This window comes from Oryctolagus cuniculus, chromosome 15 (genome assembly GCF_964237555.1).
Source record: "Oryctolagus cuniculus chromosome 15, mOryCun1.1, whole genome shotgun sequence".
Lineage (NCBI taxonomy): Eukaryota > Metazoa > Chordata > Mammalia > Lagomorpha > Leporidae > Oryctolagus > Oryctolagus cuniculus.
Window position 1 is genome coordinate 39,241,301 of NC_091446.1, and position 18,894 is coordinate 39,260,194.

The window sequence follows — 18,894 nt, forward strand, 5'->3', positions numbered from 1 at the left end:
ATACAAAACTACAAACTATGTAACCTAAAGGGAAAAAAAAAAAAAGATTTTGGGGGAGGGGCGGGGAATCACCTTGGTCAGGTTCTTTGTTACATGGATGCTCACTTTTTTTTTTTTTTTTTTTTTGACAGGCAGAGTGGATAGTGAGAGAGAGACAGAGAGAAAGGCCTTCCTTTACCATTGATTCACCCTGCAATGGCCGGTACACTGCAGCCGGCGCACCGCGCTGATCTGATGGCAGGAGCCAGGTACTTCTCCTGGTCTCCCATGGGGTGCAGGGCCCAAGCACTTGGGCCATCCTCCACTGCACTCCTGGGCCACAGCAGAGAGCTGGCCTGGAAGAGGGGCAACCGGGACAGAATCTGGCACCCTGACCGGGACTAGAACCTGGTGTGCCGGCGCCGCAAGGCAGAGGATTAGCCTATTGAGCCATGGCGCCGGCCAATGGATGCTCACTTTTTAACATTCACTGAATCATACATCTACAATTCAAAAGTTTTCTGTATATATCTTACAGGTAAAGTACTTTTTTAAAAGTTAAAGGAGAAATAGATAAAAAGTCAGAAATACCACTTGTCACAAAACACACGGCCTTCATCTCCCTTGGCCAGAATTAATATACACTCTGGCATGGATAAAAGGTAAAAAGTTCTCATGATTTACTTTAGGCACCTAAACGAATGTCCTACCATATTTCAATAGCCATGTTTTATTCGGAACACTTTATTTAAAATGAAAATTCTTAAACTTCACAGTTTACCCTGCATCCCATATGGTAATAGTGATACCTTACATTTGCTTAACACTACTTGTTTGCAAAGACCTTTCACATCAAATACCAAGGAAACACAGCAAATATTATTTTCTCCAATGCTACAGAACAAGAAACTGAGGCACTTAAAAATCACTAACACCAACAGAATCAGCACTCATTTCAAGAGTCATACATCTAACATTTTTTGAGGAAAAAGAACTCTACTTTCCCACAGTTCTGCGTTCCATGATAAGACCTCAAAGCTGGTGGTCTCTGCTGTGGCATCTGTGAGCGTCCTGAGAGTCCCAGCAAGAAAGGAAAGAAGCATAATGCATGGCTGTAAAACTGATGGACTGGCCGGCGCCGTGGCTCACTAGGTTAATCCTCCGCCTAGCGGCGCCGGCACACCGGGTTCTAGTCCCGGTCGGGGCGCTGGATTCTGTCCCGGTTGCCCCTCTTCCAGGCCAGCTCTCTGCTGTGGCCCAGGAGTGCAGTGGAGGATGGCCCAAGTGCTTGGGCTCTGCACCCCATGGGAGACCAGGGGAAGCACCTGGCACCCGCCATCGGATCAGTGCGGTGCGCCGGTCGCAGCGCGCCGGCTGCGGTGGCCACTGGAGGGTGAACCAACGACAAAGGAAGACCTTTCTCTCTGTCTCTCTCTCTCACTGTCCACTCTGCCTGTCAAAAACAAAACAAAACAAAACAAAAAAAACTGATGGACTGAGACCTATGCTCAAACCACTCCTGGTCATCACTCACTCCTAACTGGCTAGCAATGTACCTGATGTCTATGAGCTTCGCTGAACTCAAATGCAAACAAGAAAGTTGTAAGTATTCAACAACTTTACCTTCAACAGGAACCATTCAACCAGAACCAATAGCTCTTTCCACTCAAGATTTCTAAAGGAGGGATATCCCCTACCCACTCCTGGCTTCTCAGCCTACACCATACTCTTTCCCATACTCTTTCCCTTGGAGCTAAAACTATTTATTCGGTTGGTGTGTAACAGCCATGAATCTGTTTCTCAGGTCTCAGATGGATGAAGTTTTTCTACCAAAGATATTAACCACAGGATTTTTGGCCTCTTTCTGACTGGTCAATAAAAGGCAGAAACCTAAGTACTTCTGCTCTGTAACCTTAAATGTTCCATCTGGTAGGCTCTTCTGATGTCTAGATCCTGGAGGGTGGGAAGCTGGGGAGAGGGGGGAGGTTCTAACAAGACCGTTTTGGGCTTTACACCAAGCCATGTCTTCCAATCTAGCCTTCATCAGTGAGTTCATCTTTTGTGTAGACACTGGTTCTTGTTTTTTCATTGATGGGGGGAAACCTGGTGGTTTTGGGGGGTTCTCCTCAAAGATGCCATCACCCTTCAGTTAAGTCAGAGCACAGGGACTCTATCCCACAGCTCTCATGGATTTTTGTGCCCACAGACACCGGGGTTCCCAAAGCAGTGGACAACCTGTACGTGGAGGAAGATTTTGTTCAGAGGATAATTATTTCTCCTGCCCTCAAGGGAAATACCAAGATAGAGATATCCCAGTTGTTTCCAGAGCCACCTCTGGCCAAGTCTCCTATTTCTGAAAGAGTGTTTTAAACCATCCTCATCTTTTAATGAAGGGAAAACTTCCTCATGTTAAGGTACTATCCAACTTTCTGGACTAAATGCTCAGAAAGGCTTTCGTAAGAATACTCCATAATTTTTAAAGCAGACATCGGCATCGATCTATAATCACTTTAATACTCTGACCTATTCGTTGTTCTTAAACACCAATGCTTTTCTATCTGCAATGGCCTGGCCCACTTTGCTGTCGTCAGGCTCAGCCACTCGGAATTTTCGTCATCACTCAGAGCTGATCCCCTGGAAGTTGCTCAGGCCCTTCAACAATTCCCTCAGAAATTCCCTGCCCCCTTCTCATTTCTCCCTTTCCGTCTTTCTTGCTAAACCTGACATTACACATTCTAATCTTACATCCCCTGCACATTCTCCCAGCCCATCAACACTCTAGTTTCACTTGCCTTCCTACTCAACCCAGGACCCATATGGACTTGGCAGTTTCAGTGATACTTACACCATCACCACTTCCAATTTTCTGAGCGTTGCTGGAGAGAGTCATGAATTCAGGAATGACTCATCCCATAACAAGGCTAAGGCCTTCAAGAAACTTGTCAAGGTCTTTTCACCTCTGACTCCCAGTGGTGCGCAGATCTACAACTTCCCAAACCTTTCCCACTCTCCTCCATCTCACCTTTAACACCTCATCCGAAATTACAGCAAGGAAACAGAGAGCAGCCATTCACTTCAAATCCAGCCACCTCTCAGTTATCAACCTTCCTCTCTAAAACTCAGAATTTCTCTTTGGCTTCATCTAACTCCATCTCCCCCTCAGCATCATAGATCACTTTGTTGTTACATTCTATGGCTTTGAATAAATGTACATGTATACTCCATCCTAGCATCATACAGAGTATCTGCACTGCCCTAAAAATCAACTACTCTCTGCCTAATCATCCCTCTTTCTACCCTAACTCCTGGCAGCCACTGATTTTTCTGTCTCCACAGTTTTTCCTTTTCCAGAATGTCATATCATTGGAATCACAGTGTATGTAATCCTTTCAGATTGGCTTCTTTCATTTACCAGTATATGTTTAAGTTTCCACCATGTCTTTTCATGTTTTGATAGCTCACTTCTTCTTACCTCTGAGTAATATTCCATTGTTGGGATGTACCACAGTTTACTTATCCTGAAGAGCATCTTGGTTGCTTCCAAGTTTTGAAAATGGTGAATAAAGTTGCTGTAACTATCAGTATGCAGGTTTCCGTGTGGACGTAAGTTTTCAACTCCACGGGGAGGAGGGAGGAATACCAAAGAAGGGAACTGCTGGAGTACGTGGTGAGAAACCAACAAACTGTCTTCCAAAGTGGCTTTATCATTTGACACTCCCACCAGCAATGAATGACAGTTCCTGTTGCTCTACATTCTTGTCAGGATTTGAAAGTGTCAGTGTTCCGGAACTGGGCCATTGCGAAGTGGTATACGACTGGTGTTTTTTTGCATTTTCCTGATGACATATGATGTGGAGCACCCTTTTTAAAGTATATATTTTTCAGGACCGGCGCTGTGGTGTAGCTGGTAAAGTCACTACCTGCAGTGCCAGCACCCTATGTGGGTGCCGGTTCTAATCCCGGCTGCTCCACTTCCAATCCAGTGTTCTGCTATGGCCTGGGAAAGCAGTAGAAGATGTTCCAAGTCCTTGGGCCCCTGCACCTATGTGGGAAGACCTGGAGGAAGCTCCTGGCTCCTGGCTTCGGATCAGTACAGCTCCAGCCAATTGGGAAGTGAACCAGCAGATGGAAGACCTCTCTCTCTCTCTGCCTCTCCTCTCTGTGCAACTCTGACTCTGGGCCATCTTCCACTACTTTCCCAGGCCATAGCAGAAAGCTGGATCGGAAGTATAACAGCTGGGACTTGAACTGGTACCCCTATGGTGGCGGCTTTACCTGCTATGCCGCAGGACCTGTCCCAACACAAATAACTTCATCTGTGTCATAATCAGATGGTCAAATATCTGTTATTTCAAAAAGGCTTTTAGTGTAACAATGGGAACTAGGTGTCCAATTATTATCCCATAAATAAACTGTCATGAAAAGGTAAACTGAGATTGTTCTGAGAAATCCCATGTAGGAACACCCTGTTTTGATTCTATACCTTGTATCTGAAGAGTATCCACTCCCTCCTTTGATCTTCAGCCTCTTCCTCTGCATTGGCAGCCACCCCACCCATACTCTCAGGCCTTTTTTTTTTTTTTTTTTTTTTAACAGGCAGAGTTAGACTGAGAGAGAGAGATAAAGGTCTTCCTTCTGTTTTGGGTCACCCCCCCAAATGGCTGCTACGGCCAGCACACTGCGCCGATCTGAAGCTAGGAGCCAGGTGATTCCTCTTGGTCTCCCATGCGGGTGCAGGGCCCAAGCACTTGGGCCATCCTCCACTGCTTTCCCGAGCCACAGCAGAGAGCTGGACTGGAAGAGGAGCAACTGGGACAGAATCCGGCACCCCAACCAGGACTAGAACCCGGGGTGCCAGCGCCACAGGCGGAGGACTAGCCAAGTGAGCCACGGCACTGGCTCAGGCCTTCTTTACAGTTTTGTTTTTAAGAAAGATTCACTAGGGGCCAGCGCTGTGGCATAGCAGGTTAAGCCTTTGTCTATTATGCTGGCATCCTATATGGGTGCAGGTTCAAGTCCTGTTTCCTGCACTTCCCATCCAGCTCCCTGCTGATGTGCCTGGGAAAGCAGAGGAAGATGGCCCAAGTGTATGGGCTCCTGTACCCATGTGGGAGACCCGGAAGAAGTTCCAGGCTTCTGGCCCCAGCTTGGTCCAGCCCTGGCCATTTTGTTCATTTGGGGAGTGAACCAGCAGATGGAAAAATCTCTCTCTCTCTCTCTCTCTCTCTCTCTCTCTCTCTCTGTAACTGCCTTCAAATTGGAAGGAAGGAAGGAAGGGAGGGAGGGAGGGAAGGTGGGAGGGAAGGTGGGAGGGAGGAAGGATCAATCACTGACACTCACTGCCTCAGTTTTTGTCCCCCGAATTTCACAGTTCAGTCCCGGTTCACACTCACTCCTTGCATTTCCTCGCCATTCAGGTGCCCCTCAAGCACCTAGCTGACTTCTGTCTCTATTGCTCAACCGATCCTGCGCTTCAAAAATTACTCACAATGATCTTACTGACTAAAGAACTTTCTCCAGTCTTCAACCTCAGTGACTCTGTCTTATCAGGACTTTCAAATTCTCCCTCCCCATCTGTTTTTATCCTGTCTCTTCCTCATTCTTTCTGCTTCCTTCCATCTCTTTCCAAGTCCACACGTGTTGGCTTTCCCAACATCCTTCCCTGCCCTGTTCTCTTCACCTATACTCTGAGCCATCCTACTAGGTCCACCTCCCCCTCTCCACGAGAATGGCCCCCAAATATTCCTCTATAAATGGTTCTCATCTATGTGGATAATCCACAGATATAAAAAAGTTACCATATCCAAATGCAAACACACAACCACCTCCATTAATCAGACAAATGTTTACTGACTGTGCGTGCTCTATTAGCAGGTGCTTCCCTAGCGGCCCTTCCTGAGTGCCTATTTCAGTCCCTGCCCAAGTCATCCTGAGTGACTTTGCTTCTTTGACTTCTCCCACAACTCCCACACACCTCAAGACCACCAACTCTGCTGCATTTATTTCTCCAGTGTCTCACCCAACTCACCTGTCCCATCCCTAATTTAGGTTCTCATTACTTCTCTTCTGGAGATTATTTTAATGGCATCCTAAGTGGGACTCCCCGTGGTTCCACTGATGAAGATTCATCTTCTTAAAGCATATTAACGGTAATAACTACTACTCAAACAGTACTTTACACTTTGTGTTTCTGTGTGTGGGTGCAAACTGTTGAAATCTTTACTTAGCATATACTAAATTGATCTTCTGTATATAAAGACAATTGAAAATGAATCTTGATGTGAATGGGATGGGAGAGGGAGTGGGAGATGGGATGGTTGTGGGTGGGAGGGAGGTTATGGGGGAAAAAGCTGCTATAATCCAAAAGTTGTACTTTGGAAATTTATATTTATTAAATATAAATAAATTTATATTTATTAAAAATTGTTTCCTTCTCTGAATTCACAAATTATCTTCTGTATGCTTAACAGGTCTCGACAACACAGCATTTTGTTACCTGTCTTATGCTCACTGATGATTCTTAAGTCTCAAAGAAAAAGTGTCTATGCCTAATGAGGCATTAATGAATGGGCACATTCCTTATACAGCTTCATATAAAGTAAGGTAAGGAGAGGTGGAAGCATTAAGGTTCACTTTTATCCATCACAAATCCTATAAAGTAATGAAAAGGTACTTAGTATCATGAAACTTAATGAAGACAAATCCTTGGGGTCAGCGCTGTGGTGTAGCAGGTAAAGCCGCTGCCTGCAGTGTTGGCATCCCATATGGTGCTGGCTCAAGTCCTGGCTGCTTCTCTTCCAATCCAGGTCTCTGCTATGGCCTGGAAAGCAGTATAAGATGGCCCAAATATTTGGGCCCCTGTACACGTGTAGGAGACCTGGAAGAAGCTCCTGGCTCCTGGCTTCAGATTGGCTCAGCTCCGTCCATGGCAGCCTTTTGGGGAGTGAACCAGGGATGGAAGACCTTTCTCTCTCTCTCCCTCTCACTGTCTATGACTCTACCTCTCAAATAAATAAAAATCTTAAAAAAAAAAAAAAAGACAAATCCTTAGGAAGGCCTAGGAAAGTAACCATTTGTAGTTCCTCTTGTTCAGTCAAGGCTACATGAATCCTTATATTTAAACTAAAATCAAAGAACTGTACATTCTTTATTCATTCCCAAAACCATCACAGAATTGGACAAGATCATGGAGATCTTTCAATTCCCCATCTCAACCACTAATTCTCCAGCTGAGAAAACTGAAACTTTGAGAAATTAAACTACCTTCATGGCCACATAAATGAGTAATTATATCAGTTATCATTTATTAAGGACTTTGTATATAACAGGATATTAGCCACCAAACTATTAGCATCCATTATCCTAATCTCATATCAATATGCCGAGGTAGATGGTATTATCCCCACTTTAGAGATGAAGGAATGTTTGAAAACATTATTGGCACCAGCATTGTCGTGCATTGGGTTAAGGTGCTGCCTATGATGCCTACATTCCATATTGAAGCATTGGCTCAAGTACCCACTGCTCCACTTTCAATCCAGCTCCCTGCTAATGTGCCCAGGGAAGGCAGTGGAAGATGCCTGGGCCTCTGACACCCATGTAGAAGACCCAGATGGAGTTCCTGGCTCCTGCCTCTGGCTTGGTCCAGCTCTAGGAATTTCAGTCATTTAGGGGATGAAACAGCAGATGGAAAATCAATCCCCCCCCCACCTTTCACATGTGCGGCTTTTTCTACTGGATACTGTAGCAGAGGCAAGACATACCAGATGACTCTTGTTTTTTGATATTTCTCCAATGAATAATTATGACAAGTAAGCAAACACACACACTTAAGTTTTTTTTTTTTTTTTTTTTTTTTTTTTTTTTTTTTTTGGTCAGGCAGAGTGGATAGTGAGAGAGAGAGACAGAGAGAAAGGTCTTCCTTTTGCCATTGGTTCACTCTCCAATGGCCGCCACAGCCGGCGCGCTGCGGCACGCACTGATCCAATGGCAGGAGCCAGGTACTTATCCTGGTCTCCCATGGGGTGCAGGGCCCAAGCACTTGGGCCATCCTCCACTGCACTCCTGGGCCACAGCAGAGAGCTGGCCTGGAAGAGGGGCAACCGGGACAGAATCCGGTGCCCCGACCGGGACTAGAACCCAGTGTGCCGGCGCCGCAAGGCGGAGGATTAGCCTAGTGAGCCACGGCGCCGGCCAACACTTAAGTTTTAACCTTTTGAAATTTCAGAGGTATGAAAACTCAACTAACTGCATTAGCATAAAAATTTTAAGGTTACTTACTACCAATATTTTTATTCTGTTGTCAGAAAATATCTTTAATCTGGACAAAGAGATGTATTTTCTTGCTTTTACCTTCCTGAGTACATTTCAAGTTAAAATCATTTGTTCAAACATGTTCAACAACTAACTACTTGTCGAGTCCCTAGCAGTCCAAGGCACATGGGATGGTATAAGGCTGAGGAAGACATGCTTTTACCTCCCAGACCTTTAACCAACTGTAGCAAGCACTACTCCCCACCTGTGGGAGCTCTGGCTGCCAAAAGGGCTTCCAACAACTGAAGTCCAAGGGTAGGAATCAAGAAAATTCCGGCCTTACATTTGGGCAAATCATCTCACAACGCCTTAGTTTCCTCTGTAAAAGTGACAGGTGCCAAGTCATTTCAAGTCTCTGAGCTCTAAAATCCTGCCTCTGGGCTCACTCTTGAACCTGCATTCTTCTGAAAGCAATCACAGCTACTTTCATAGAAAGGAAACTGCTAGGTATCCACCCTTGTTCAGCAAAGACTTCACAGGTGCTGGGTTCTGAAAGTACTGCTACAAGGTTGAAGCTAATTAACAAGCTTCCAAAGCTTATTATTTATAATCATTTAAAGTTTGTCCATGCTTAGCCACATTGTGAAACAGTATAAATAAACCTTTCTCTCACTATATCATTGACATATTCCAGCTTTCCTTACAACTTATTTAAGACTTTTAAAAATGTTACTTTTATTAACTCCTTTTGTCTACTCTGTGTAAAGTACCGACATGAATCATCATCAACAACAAATTAGACTTCAGGCCTCTGCAGAAGAAATCTTGTCTTCATGTAGCTAATGCTTCATATCAGCTGCTAGCTACCTCGGACTTTCCTAAACTGCAGCTAAGTCTGAAGTTCGCTTTCGGAAAGTGGGGCTAGAGAGGTAGAGAGACAGCAGATTTTCAAACGAGTGGAAATATATTGGACTCTGGGAACTTAACTTTGCTGATCCCATTTCAATATCCTGCACTTTTTATCCCAACTAACACAGATAATATTTGCAATCACCCCTGAACTTACACAGGCTCTATATGCCTCATTTTTCTCCACACTAAGCATCTTGGGATATGAGGCGCAAACCCATCTTGGGCTGTAAGTTAACAGCACAGAGGAGAAAAATAAATCAATCCCAAGAAAATTAGAACTGCTCCATCTTGGACACTTGCCCACAAAACGCACTGAATTTCAATCGTCGAAGATAGCCCTATCAAGAAGTCAGAACAAGAAGTCAGCCAACAAAAACTGGGTACCTCATGTATGTCAGGCAGTGTTCTAGATGCTAGCGGGAGAGCAGGGGACGCAATGGGCAAAACCCCCTGCTCCAGTGGCGCTTCCATTCTAGCTGGAGGAGCGGAGACAAAGAACTCCTAAACAAAATAATGTCAAAGAGAGACTAAGCATGATAAAGAAAATAAAACCGGACGGCTGGGGGTGGAGTTCTGGAGGGAGGAGGACTCAAGAGCTCATTAGGGCGATCGCGAGGGCCGCCCTGATGTAGCTGTCATCTAAAGCGAATCCTGAATGATGAGAAAACTTTCAATCCTACAAGTGTGCCAGGAGGCGCAAAGCAGTCAGGTTAGTCTTTAAAAGTGATCACGATGGGGAAAATGCTGTATTCACGAATGGCCCACTGAGGTTCCCTTTAGGATTTGCTTTTTAAAGCCCCCACCCCACCACCAACCCAAAGTTTAGGGATCTCTCCCAACGGAGCCACTGATGTTTCTTGGAAGACCCAAGAACTTTTTTTACATTTTGGCTAATTACTTTATAGCTACTCAGGCAGACGCAAGGACCAAAAGGATTCCTCCAGAGTCGGATACCTCCCTCCCTGGACACCAAACAGAATCTGAATAAGGCGAATCAGCGCACCTCCACCGACTCATTTAACGCGGCCAGGTGGATGGGGTCTCCTGACCCTTCCAGGACCTTGAAACAAGCCCCGGACAAGGTGGGGCACCTGACACCCCCAAACTTGTCGGGGGAAGTGGGGAAAAGGCTCGGCGGCCGGCAGCCGCCCTGCTCGGCTCAAAAGCACCCGGCGAGGACGCGCGCCCGCGGGCCCCGCGTGAATCATCGGGGCCCGCTCCGCGGGGCGATGATTCATCCCCCGCCGCACGTTCCGGCCGTCCTCTGACGGCCGCACACGCAGCTTCCTTAATATTGAACAAATGTTTCAAAGTACAAACGCCTGCAGCCAGAAACGTGGGGACCCAGGCGCGGCGGCGGAGAGGAAACTGCACGTTGCGGCCGTTGCCAGTGTTCCCGGGGCGGGGAGGGCTCGGCGGGCACGGCTGTCCCCCACCCCCAGGCCCCGCCGGCACGCGCGCGGGCGGCGCCCGCAGAGGCGCGGAGGGCGCACAGGTGGGTCCGCGCCCGGCCCCACCGCCCGCCCCTCGCCGAGGCCACCGCACCCTCGCCCGCGCGCCGCTCGCTCGCCCCTCTCCTCGCCGTGACATCTTATATAATAACCCGATCAAAACGGAAGCGACGCGCGCTGCCGGGCCTGGCCCCCCGGCCCACAGCAGATGCTCGCGCCCCGAGCCCACGGGCCCTCGAACTAGGCGCCGGGGCGCGCGGCTCCCGGCTGAGGAAGGGCCCGCGCGCCGGCTCAGCTCGTCCCTCCAGGGCGAGGGCGCTGCTGTGGCCGGTCCCCGTCAGGAAGCCGCGAGCGTCACTAACTGCGTCAGCTCCTTCAAACACATTTCATGGTCTCCCTCCAGCTCCGGAGCCGCCGCTCGCGCCGCGGGGGCCGCAGCCAGGGGCTGCAAGGCGCCCCTCCGGGGAGGAGAAAGTTCCTCGGGGCCCTCCCCTCGCCCGCACGGCGCCCGGCCCCGCCGCGCCTCCAGCCTTCTCCGCGCGCAGCCCGCACCAATGTCAGGTTGGGCAACTTGTGACCCGGGGCGCCGGGCGGCCCCATCCCGCCCGCCAGGCTCTCCCGGCGCCGGGGGGCCTCCCCGCCGCCGCCAACCCCGGCCCGGCGGAAAACAGCCACGCCAGAAACTTCCCCGGCCCGCGTCGGGCGAGGAAGCTGCCTGCGTCCCCGCGCATCGCCCTTACCTTGCTCTCGAGAGGCCACGATCCGGGCGGGCGGGCGGCGCGGGGCGCGTGGTGCGCGGGCGCGCGCGCGCGTGGGGCGGTAGGTGAGGCGCCCGCGCCAGCGGGGGCGGGGCGGGGTGCGGGCGGCGCGGGGCGGGGGCTGGGCCGGCCCGGCGGGCGGGCGCGAGGAGAGCAAGCCCTCGGCGGCGGCAGCGGCGGCGGCGGCGGCGGGCGCGGGGCGAGCGCGCCGAGGGGGCGGAGGAGTTGCCGTGGGTTTGTTTACGCATTGCTGCCCGGCTCGGGGCACAGCCCGCACTCCCTGATTGGACACAAACTGGGGCACAGCCTCTCGCCGCCCGCCAGGCCTCCTCACGCCGCTGCCGCGCAGCTCCGGGAGAGCCCTGCCGGGCACGGCCCACAGCGGTGCCCGGGCCTGGAGGGGGCGAGCCGCGGCGGCTGCGCAGCACGAGCGAGGAGCCCACGTCTGCCCCGCGGATCGCTGTCGCCCACCTGTAGTGGCTCGACCCTGGCGAGCAGACGCTCGAAACTTCTGAAGATGCGGACTTGGTGGCACCCAGCCGCAGAAGGGGCGCTTTTTACCACCCCACAGACGGAGGATGCTGGTCCTTCAAGCCCTAGAAAAGCGGCTGGAATTTCTCGTGCCCCTTTGGCGAAGGTAACGTCGAAGCTTCACATGGGAGCTGAAGGAGCTCGCAGTTCTTTCCCTTGCCTGCGGCTGTCCTGCTTGTAAGCCCTGAGAGTGGCCCTCCCCAAAGTGACCTTGCCCGTCTGATGGCAAGACCCTCTGACGCCCCATGGCCTTACGCTCCAGTGCCTTCGTGTCAGAGACCCCCACAGCTGGGCCGCCAGCCTCCTCGCCACGGCTCGACCATCACCCCCAAACCCCTGTTCGGTCCCTTGCATTTTGACGCTGCTCTGTTGTCTGCTTGAAAACCCCAGAGCTCCCTCCACCTGTCAACCCCTGCTCCTGCTGAGCTCCTTTGCCATCCCTGACCATCTCTGTCTGGGCAGCCTTCTTGACTCCAAGCAGAATCGCCCTTTGGGGCTGCCATGAATGTGACTTGGAGATCAGTCGGGTGCCTGTGTTGCCCACCCCCGCTCCCCTGCCACAAAAGCACACACGGCTGTGGTTTTAATGAGGCTCTGGTGATGGGAGAAATGAAAGCTGTAGGAATAGGGGCTAGGTTTTGTGGCGTGGCAGGGAAAGCCTCTGTCTGCGATACCGCCATCCCATATGGGCACCTGTTGGAGTCCTGGCTGCTCGGCTTCTGATCCAGCTCCCTGCTAATGTGCCTGGGGAAGCAGCAGAACATGGCCCAAGTGCCTGGGTCCCTGCACCCACGTGGGAGACCTGGAAGAAGCTCCTGGCTTCTGATCTGTGCAGCTCTGGCCACTGAGGCCATTTGGGGAATGAACCAGCAGATGGAAGATCTCTCTCTGTCTCTCCCTTTCTCTCTTTCTGTAACTCTGCCTTTCAAAGAAGTACATAAAATCGTGTAAAGAAGAAAGAGGAGGAGGAGAAGGAGAAGAAAAAGAAAAGAGAGCAGCTGTAGGAATAATACTGTCTCTGAGTGTCTGTAGCTGGGACTGGAGACATTCGAGTCTCCATCAAGTGGGTTTCCTGACAAACCTCATCTTGCAAAAAACAAAACCAAGCACTTCCAAAAACTGACCCTGCACTCCCCCGCCCCGTTTTTCCTGTACCTCTGTATCTCCTCCCCACCACAGCGACCCATGTGCCCTCCATACTCACCATGGGTGCTTCATCCTTGGAGGAATACAGTTGAAATCTACAGTCATGGTCTTTAAGCCAAGGCTTATAGAGATCACAGTGAGTAAGGAAAAAAAAAAACACGAAGGAGCAGATATGAACACACATGAACCTCATCATGTTACGAATAATTCTTAGGCTAAGAGCCCTCAACTCTGACAGCTAGTGTGGATCTGTTGCTGTCTGATGAATCCCTGGCACAGCTGGACTCCTGGGAAACCTGGATTTCTCTCTCTAGATGAGCCACATACAGTCCCGCTGAAAAAGCTGCCTTGCAACTCTGGGGATGAACCCAAGTGAAAGTTAAGTGTTCTTTCCCAGATAACGCAATAGTGATCATTAAATGTAGCAAATGAGTTACAAAGCTGTTGAAGGGACCAGAAGCATTATGAGGGAAAGGTGAGGCACTCCTGAGATTAGTGAGTCCTGGATGCACCTTCTCCCCTGGAACTGGAGAGACAGAGAGACAAGGGCTTCCCTGCTGGGAGTTTGTCTCAGCTTTTGAGTATTTCAACTAGATACTTCAGAGGGGCCATTAGATACCAACTAGATACCTGGAGGGAAGATTGATTTTGGTCTGCAGCTTAGAGGTTCCCAGTCCAAGAATTTGGTGTCTGGTGGAGGCTGGCAGTGGTGGAGTATCTGGGGGAAGGAAAGATCGCCTGGTGAGCCAGGAAGCAGAGAGACAAGGAGGACACGCTTTCTCCACCCTGTATGTGGTCTCAAAGCCATCATGATTCCATCCACAGTTGGCTCCACCCTAGCAACCTAATCCAATCCTGTCCCTTTCCAACGGCCCCATCTCAGACACCATAACCTTATCAAGCCTCCACCTTAATCCATCAACTGTCAGCACTAATCTATTAACTGTTCATGTAAGACTTAAGGGGTTAAATGGCTGCATGAGTATGGCTAGACAAATCCCGCTCAAACCATAACAGAACTGGAGACCTGAAGGAAGTGAAACTGTTGGAAACGCCTGCCAAAGTAGGGCAGGGAAGAAATCCCCTAGCTTTCCCTTTCCACCCACCCTCCAGTGATTAAAAAGCAAAAACCAGAAGACGACGGAAGGCAGAGCAGGGAAAGGACGATGGATGTGAAGGCACAGTGGCAAGGTGACTGGCACCCCAGCCTTGGCTGCTGCACCTGCACGCCTCTAGAACTCTTGCTCTAGATTGGATTCTGCAGTGCAGCGCAAACTTTTTCCCAAGGGCCAGGACTTTTTGCTCCTTTATTTCCATTTCCCTCCTCTCCCTGTCTGCTCCTGCATGACTCCATCACTCTTCCATTTTCTCTGTGTTCCCCTCTGTCTCCTTGAAGTGTCTTCACTGCTGAGTGTTTTCTTGCTTTGCTTATCCTACTTCTCCAGGGCAGGATGGCAGCGTTTTTCAGCAGGATAGAGATGCCCAGGTTCTTACAGGTAGTAAGAGTGGGAACTGCCATGTAGTTGCCCATCTAGATACTGTGCTATCTATTTTCCAGACATTATCTCATTTAATATTCACTCCTACTGTTGAATATAATTTGGAGCCATCTGTACTGCTGGTCACAAGATTCTTCTCTTATCTTTTCTTATCTTTCACTTCCACCTTCTTCTTATGTCTTTTCCTTTTTGTTTTTAGCACGGATACCTCCCCCACATCCCAAACCCCAGTGGTCTAGTAACTCCCACTCTAAATCTCCAAATACTGAGAATGGTTACTGGAGGAAGTGGCCCTTCAGCTGACTTAAAGGATGGCTAGGATTTCAATAGATAGGAACTGAGGAAGAGCATTCTCAGTGGAAGAGGAAAAAGTGTGGTCTAATTTGATTGAAACACACGGGCAGCCTAGGAAATGAGACCATGTTTCTGAATTTTGTCTTTAGATCTCAGTTCTCTGACACAGACTACTCAGAAACAAGGATTAAGTAGAAATATATTAAATGTAGGTGTAGTTCAATAACTAGAACCATAGCATTTTAACACCAGAAGTAATCTCAACATTGCCTGGTGCAATGTGTCCATTTATAAGTGAGAGAATTGAGGCCTCAAAGACTTAGGTCTCCAGAAAATCATGGAGTTTGGAAATAAGCATCCAAATTCCTGCTTTGAAAAATGTTAGCTTATATGACTTTGAACTTATCTATGGTTAAGCTTCCTCATCCATAAAATAGAGAAAGTGACACTCTCCCTCAGAGGGTTGTTGTGAGAATTAAATACTGTTGCATGTAAACCACTCTCTCAGTTTGGGCTGCTGGACCCAGCTAGTATAGACTGAGTGGCTTAAACAAGTTTGTGTCTCAGAGTTCTGGTGGCTGGGAATCTGACACCAGAGTACCTGCATGACTAGGATTCTTGTGAGGTCCTTCTTCCTCTTCTAGAGTGTAAACTGCTGAGTTGTCATCATCTCCCACAGGAAAAGACAGCAAGTGAGAGAACTCTGTGGGGTCCCTTTTATAAGGACGCTTACCCCATTCATGAAGACAGGATCCTCAAGTCTTAATCACCTCCCAAAGGCCCCGCTTCCCAAAATCATTACACTAGGTGTTAGGATTTCAACATATGAATGGAGGGCTGCAGACATGAACATTCAGTCCATTATAAACATGTAGCACAGTACCTGGCTGGTATAGAATCAGTCCTCTATAAATACAAGAGAATGTGGCTATGATTTCCCAGGGTTATCCAGCTAGGCAACACAAGAACTGGAACTGGTCCTCCAAGGTTGTTGTTGTTGTTTTTTTTTTTTTTTTCAAATTGAATATTGTCTGTATTTCTTGATGGTATCTCTAATGGTGCCTGTTTAATGTCATCTCTGAAAATATGTGCTCCTCTAATCTGCTGTTTGAAGAAGTTTTATATTATCTCTCTAGCTCCAGTTCCTCTGTTTTCTGCTTCCTGCTCCTGGTTTCTCCCACCTCACAGCCTCAGCTGGCCTGGCTTGCTGTCAAGTTCCAGAGAGGAGAGAAGCATGAAAAATTAGCCAGCGAAGGACTTGTATTTCATAGTCAACTGCAGTTTACAATTTCTGACATAGTAAAATCTTATTATTGTAAATGGTAAAGGACCAAGAAATCATCAAACTAAAGAGATTTGAATACTTGAATTATCCATTATTCCTCAGTCCATAGAGTGTCAGTTCTATCTGCTTAAATTTTAATGGCTCTTTAGGAGGACTCACTAGGACCAAGAAAAAGTCTTTCTTAAATTGCAGTTGCCTACTCCTTCAGCAAAATTATGATGGAAGAGAGCAATATTTTTTTTTGTTTCTCTGCCTTTCCTTTTTGGTCTCTGACATTTCTTTTCTTTATTTTTTCAAGATTTATTTTTTTGAAAGGCAGAGTTATGGGGTGAGGGGAGAGAGAGATGAGATGAGATGAGATGAGATGAGATGAGATGAGATGAGATGAGGTCTTCCATCCAGTGGTTCGCTCCCTAACTGGCCGCAATGGCCAGAGCTGAGCAGATCCCAATTCAGGAGCCAGGCGCTTCTTCTGGGTCTCCCATATGGGTGCAGGGGCCCAAGCATTTGGGTCCTCCTCTGCTGCTTTCCTAGGTGCATTAGCGGGGAAGTTGATAGGAAATGGAGCAGCTGGGACTAGAACTCATAGGGGATGGCAACATCACAGGCAGCAGCCTCACCCACTAGACCACAGCACCCACCCTTCTGGCACCACTTTTCAAAACTGCGCCTGCCCCGTGATCTTTGTGCAGTGTACTCTCTCTGGACTGTAGGCATCTAGAAGCAATGCACCACAACTTCCTTACCTTTGTATGTCAGTACCTGTGTGTAACAGGTCCTTGCATATCGTTGAACAGACTGCCTTAAGCAATGCCACACATACAAAGGAATCCCTTCCTCCCCTCTTCAGATCTGTGTCTGCTCAGTTCATTGTGTGTAGCTAGTTGTCATTCTGCTACCAATTCTTCAGAAAGCGTGACAACAGCTGGATGTGAAATAAGTGCGAATTTTACAATGTGAAGTACATTCGGAAGGGTTTGTTTTAATGGCATAAATCCAGGCAGTATTTTAAGATGGCCAGGAGGACTGTTTCTGAGCCGCTGGACTTCCTAAACACCTACACATTGCAGCATACAAACGGAGGCTTCTCTCTCACATGAATAAAGGCTATTTGACTTTCATTGTTACAAATTTTAATTGAGATTTCTTTGGTTAATCTGTAAACTGCCTCTATTCTACATATAGCTGTATTCATTATCTTGCCTAAGTCATTTCTTAAAAGGCACAATTTTCCTTCTTCTTAAAAAAGTCAATAATTGTCCCATTTTCTCTTTTACTCCAAAATCAACTAATGACCCAATTCCCTAATCACTAACCCTACCACCTCAATCCAAAAATCTGCGTAAGTATGCTTGCTGCTTCCTCTAATTCATTTTCATGGTTCTCTAGGGAGTTGGAAGGAATCTAAAGGATTGGTTCTAGATCAGTTCTTCATTTTGTAAAGGAGGAAACTGAGGCACAGAAATATTACTGGCAGAGTCACAAGTTTCCAATGCACTTGTCCCATGCTCTGTCCACTCACCAAGTGTCCTTGAAACACTCCTAGAAGTGAATCCCCATGGCCAATACCTGACACTCTGCCTGTCACCACTACACATGGACCTTTTTATTATTTTATTTATTTTTTACACTTTTATTTTATAAGTATAAATTTCAAAAGTACTTTTGAATTATAGTGGTTTTTCCCCCATAACCTCCCTTCCACCACAAACCATTGCATCTCCCACTCCCTCTCTCATCTCATTCTTCATTAAGATTCATTATTTTTAATTATCTTTAAATGGGGGGGCCTTTTTGACTCCTCATTTTCTGTAGGCCTCCACTTCCACTTGGGGATATCTCTCTGCCATGTCTTTTAGTCTGAACAGGCTTATAATTCAGGGTACTTTTTCTTTACAACTGTTTTGCTACAAAAGCTAGCTAATGGTTTCACTCTCTCCAACCTCTTTTCTAAGAGTGAATCTGGCTGGTGCCGCGGCTCTCTTGGCTAATCCTCCGCCCGTGGCGCCGGCACTCTGGGGTTCTAGTCTCAGTTGGGGCGCCAGATTCTGTCCTGGCTGCTCCTCTTCCAGTCCAGCTCTCTGCTGTGGCCTGGGAAGGCAGTGGAGGATGGCCCAAGTGCTTGGGCCCTGCACCTGCATGGGAGACCAGGAGGAAGCACCTGGCTCCTGGCTTCGGATCACCACATGGCGCTGGCCATAGCGGCCACTTGTGGGGTGAACCAACGGAAAAAGAAAGACCTTTCTCTCTGTCTCTCTCTCTCTCTGTCTAACTCTGCCTGTCAAAACAATAAAATAAAATAAAAAAAAAAAGAGTGAATCTAACAGAATCGGTTTAATAAAACTCAACTTTCATAGTTATAATAAAACAGTTTCATTTTGCCATAAAAATTAAATTCAACATGCATGTAGACCATCAGTAAAAAATAAGTTTATTGTTGTCAAGTCTTTCCAATTCTGAAATACAGTTCTGAAGTAACTAGCACATTTAAGTTCTATGAACTGCAATGTTTTCTGGCTAAATGGTGATATTAGTATATATGCCTAACTCATAGGGTTGTTTGAGAATTAACTCTGATAATAAATGTGTTTAGGGGCTGGCGCTGTGGCGTAGTGGGTAAAGCCATTGCCTGCAGTGCCGGCATCCCATATGGGTGCCAGTTTGACTCCTGGCTGCTCCACTTCTGATCCAGCTCTCTGCAATGGTCTGGGAAAGCTGTAGAAGATGGCCCAAGTTCTTGGGCCCCTGCATCCAGGTCGGAGACCCGGAAGAAGCTCCTGGTTCCT

General features: G+C 48.0%; 1 protein-coding gene across 1 annotated transcript in view; it reads right to left on the reverse strand.

The window, feature by feature from the left end:
* LOC138845286 (tRNA (guanine-N(7)-)-methyltransferase-like) overlaps positions 1-12,238 on the reverse strand; it is a 56,766-nt gene extending 44,528 nt beyond the window's left edge. The window contains exons 1-3 of the mRNA XM_070057143.1: positions 12,140-12,238; positions 11,336-11,877; positions 9,529-9,645 (exon numbers count right to left, since the gene is read on the reverse strand). Of these exons, the coding sequence (XP_069913244.1) occupies positions 9,558-9,645; positions 11,336-11,877; positions 12,140-12,238 (729 nt within the window). The 3' untranslated portion in view covers positions 9,529-9,557. The remainder of the gene's footprint in view (positions 1-9,528; positions 9,646-11,335; positions 11,878-12,139) is intronic.
* Between the last annotated feature and the right edge of the window lie 6,656 nt (positions 12,239-18,894).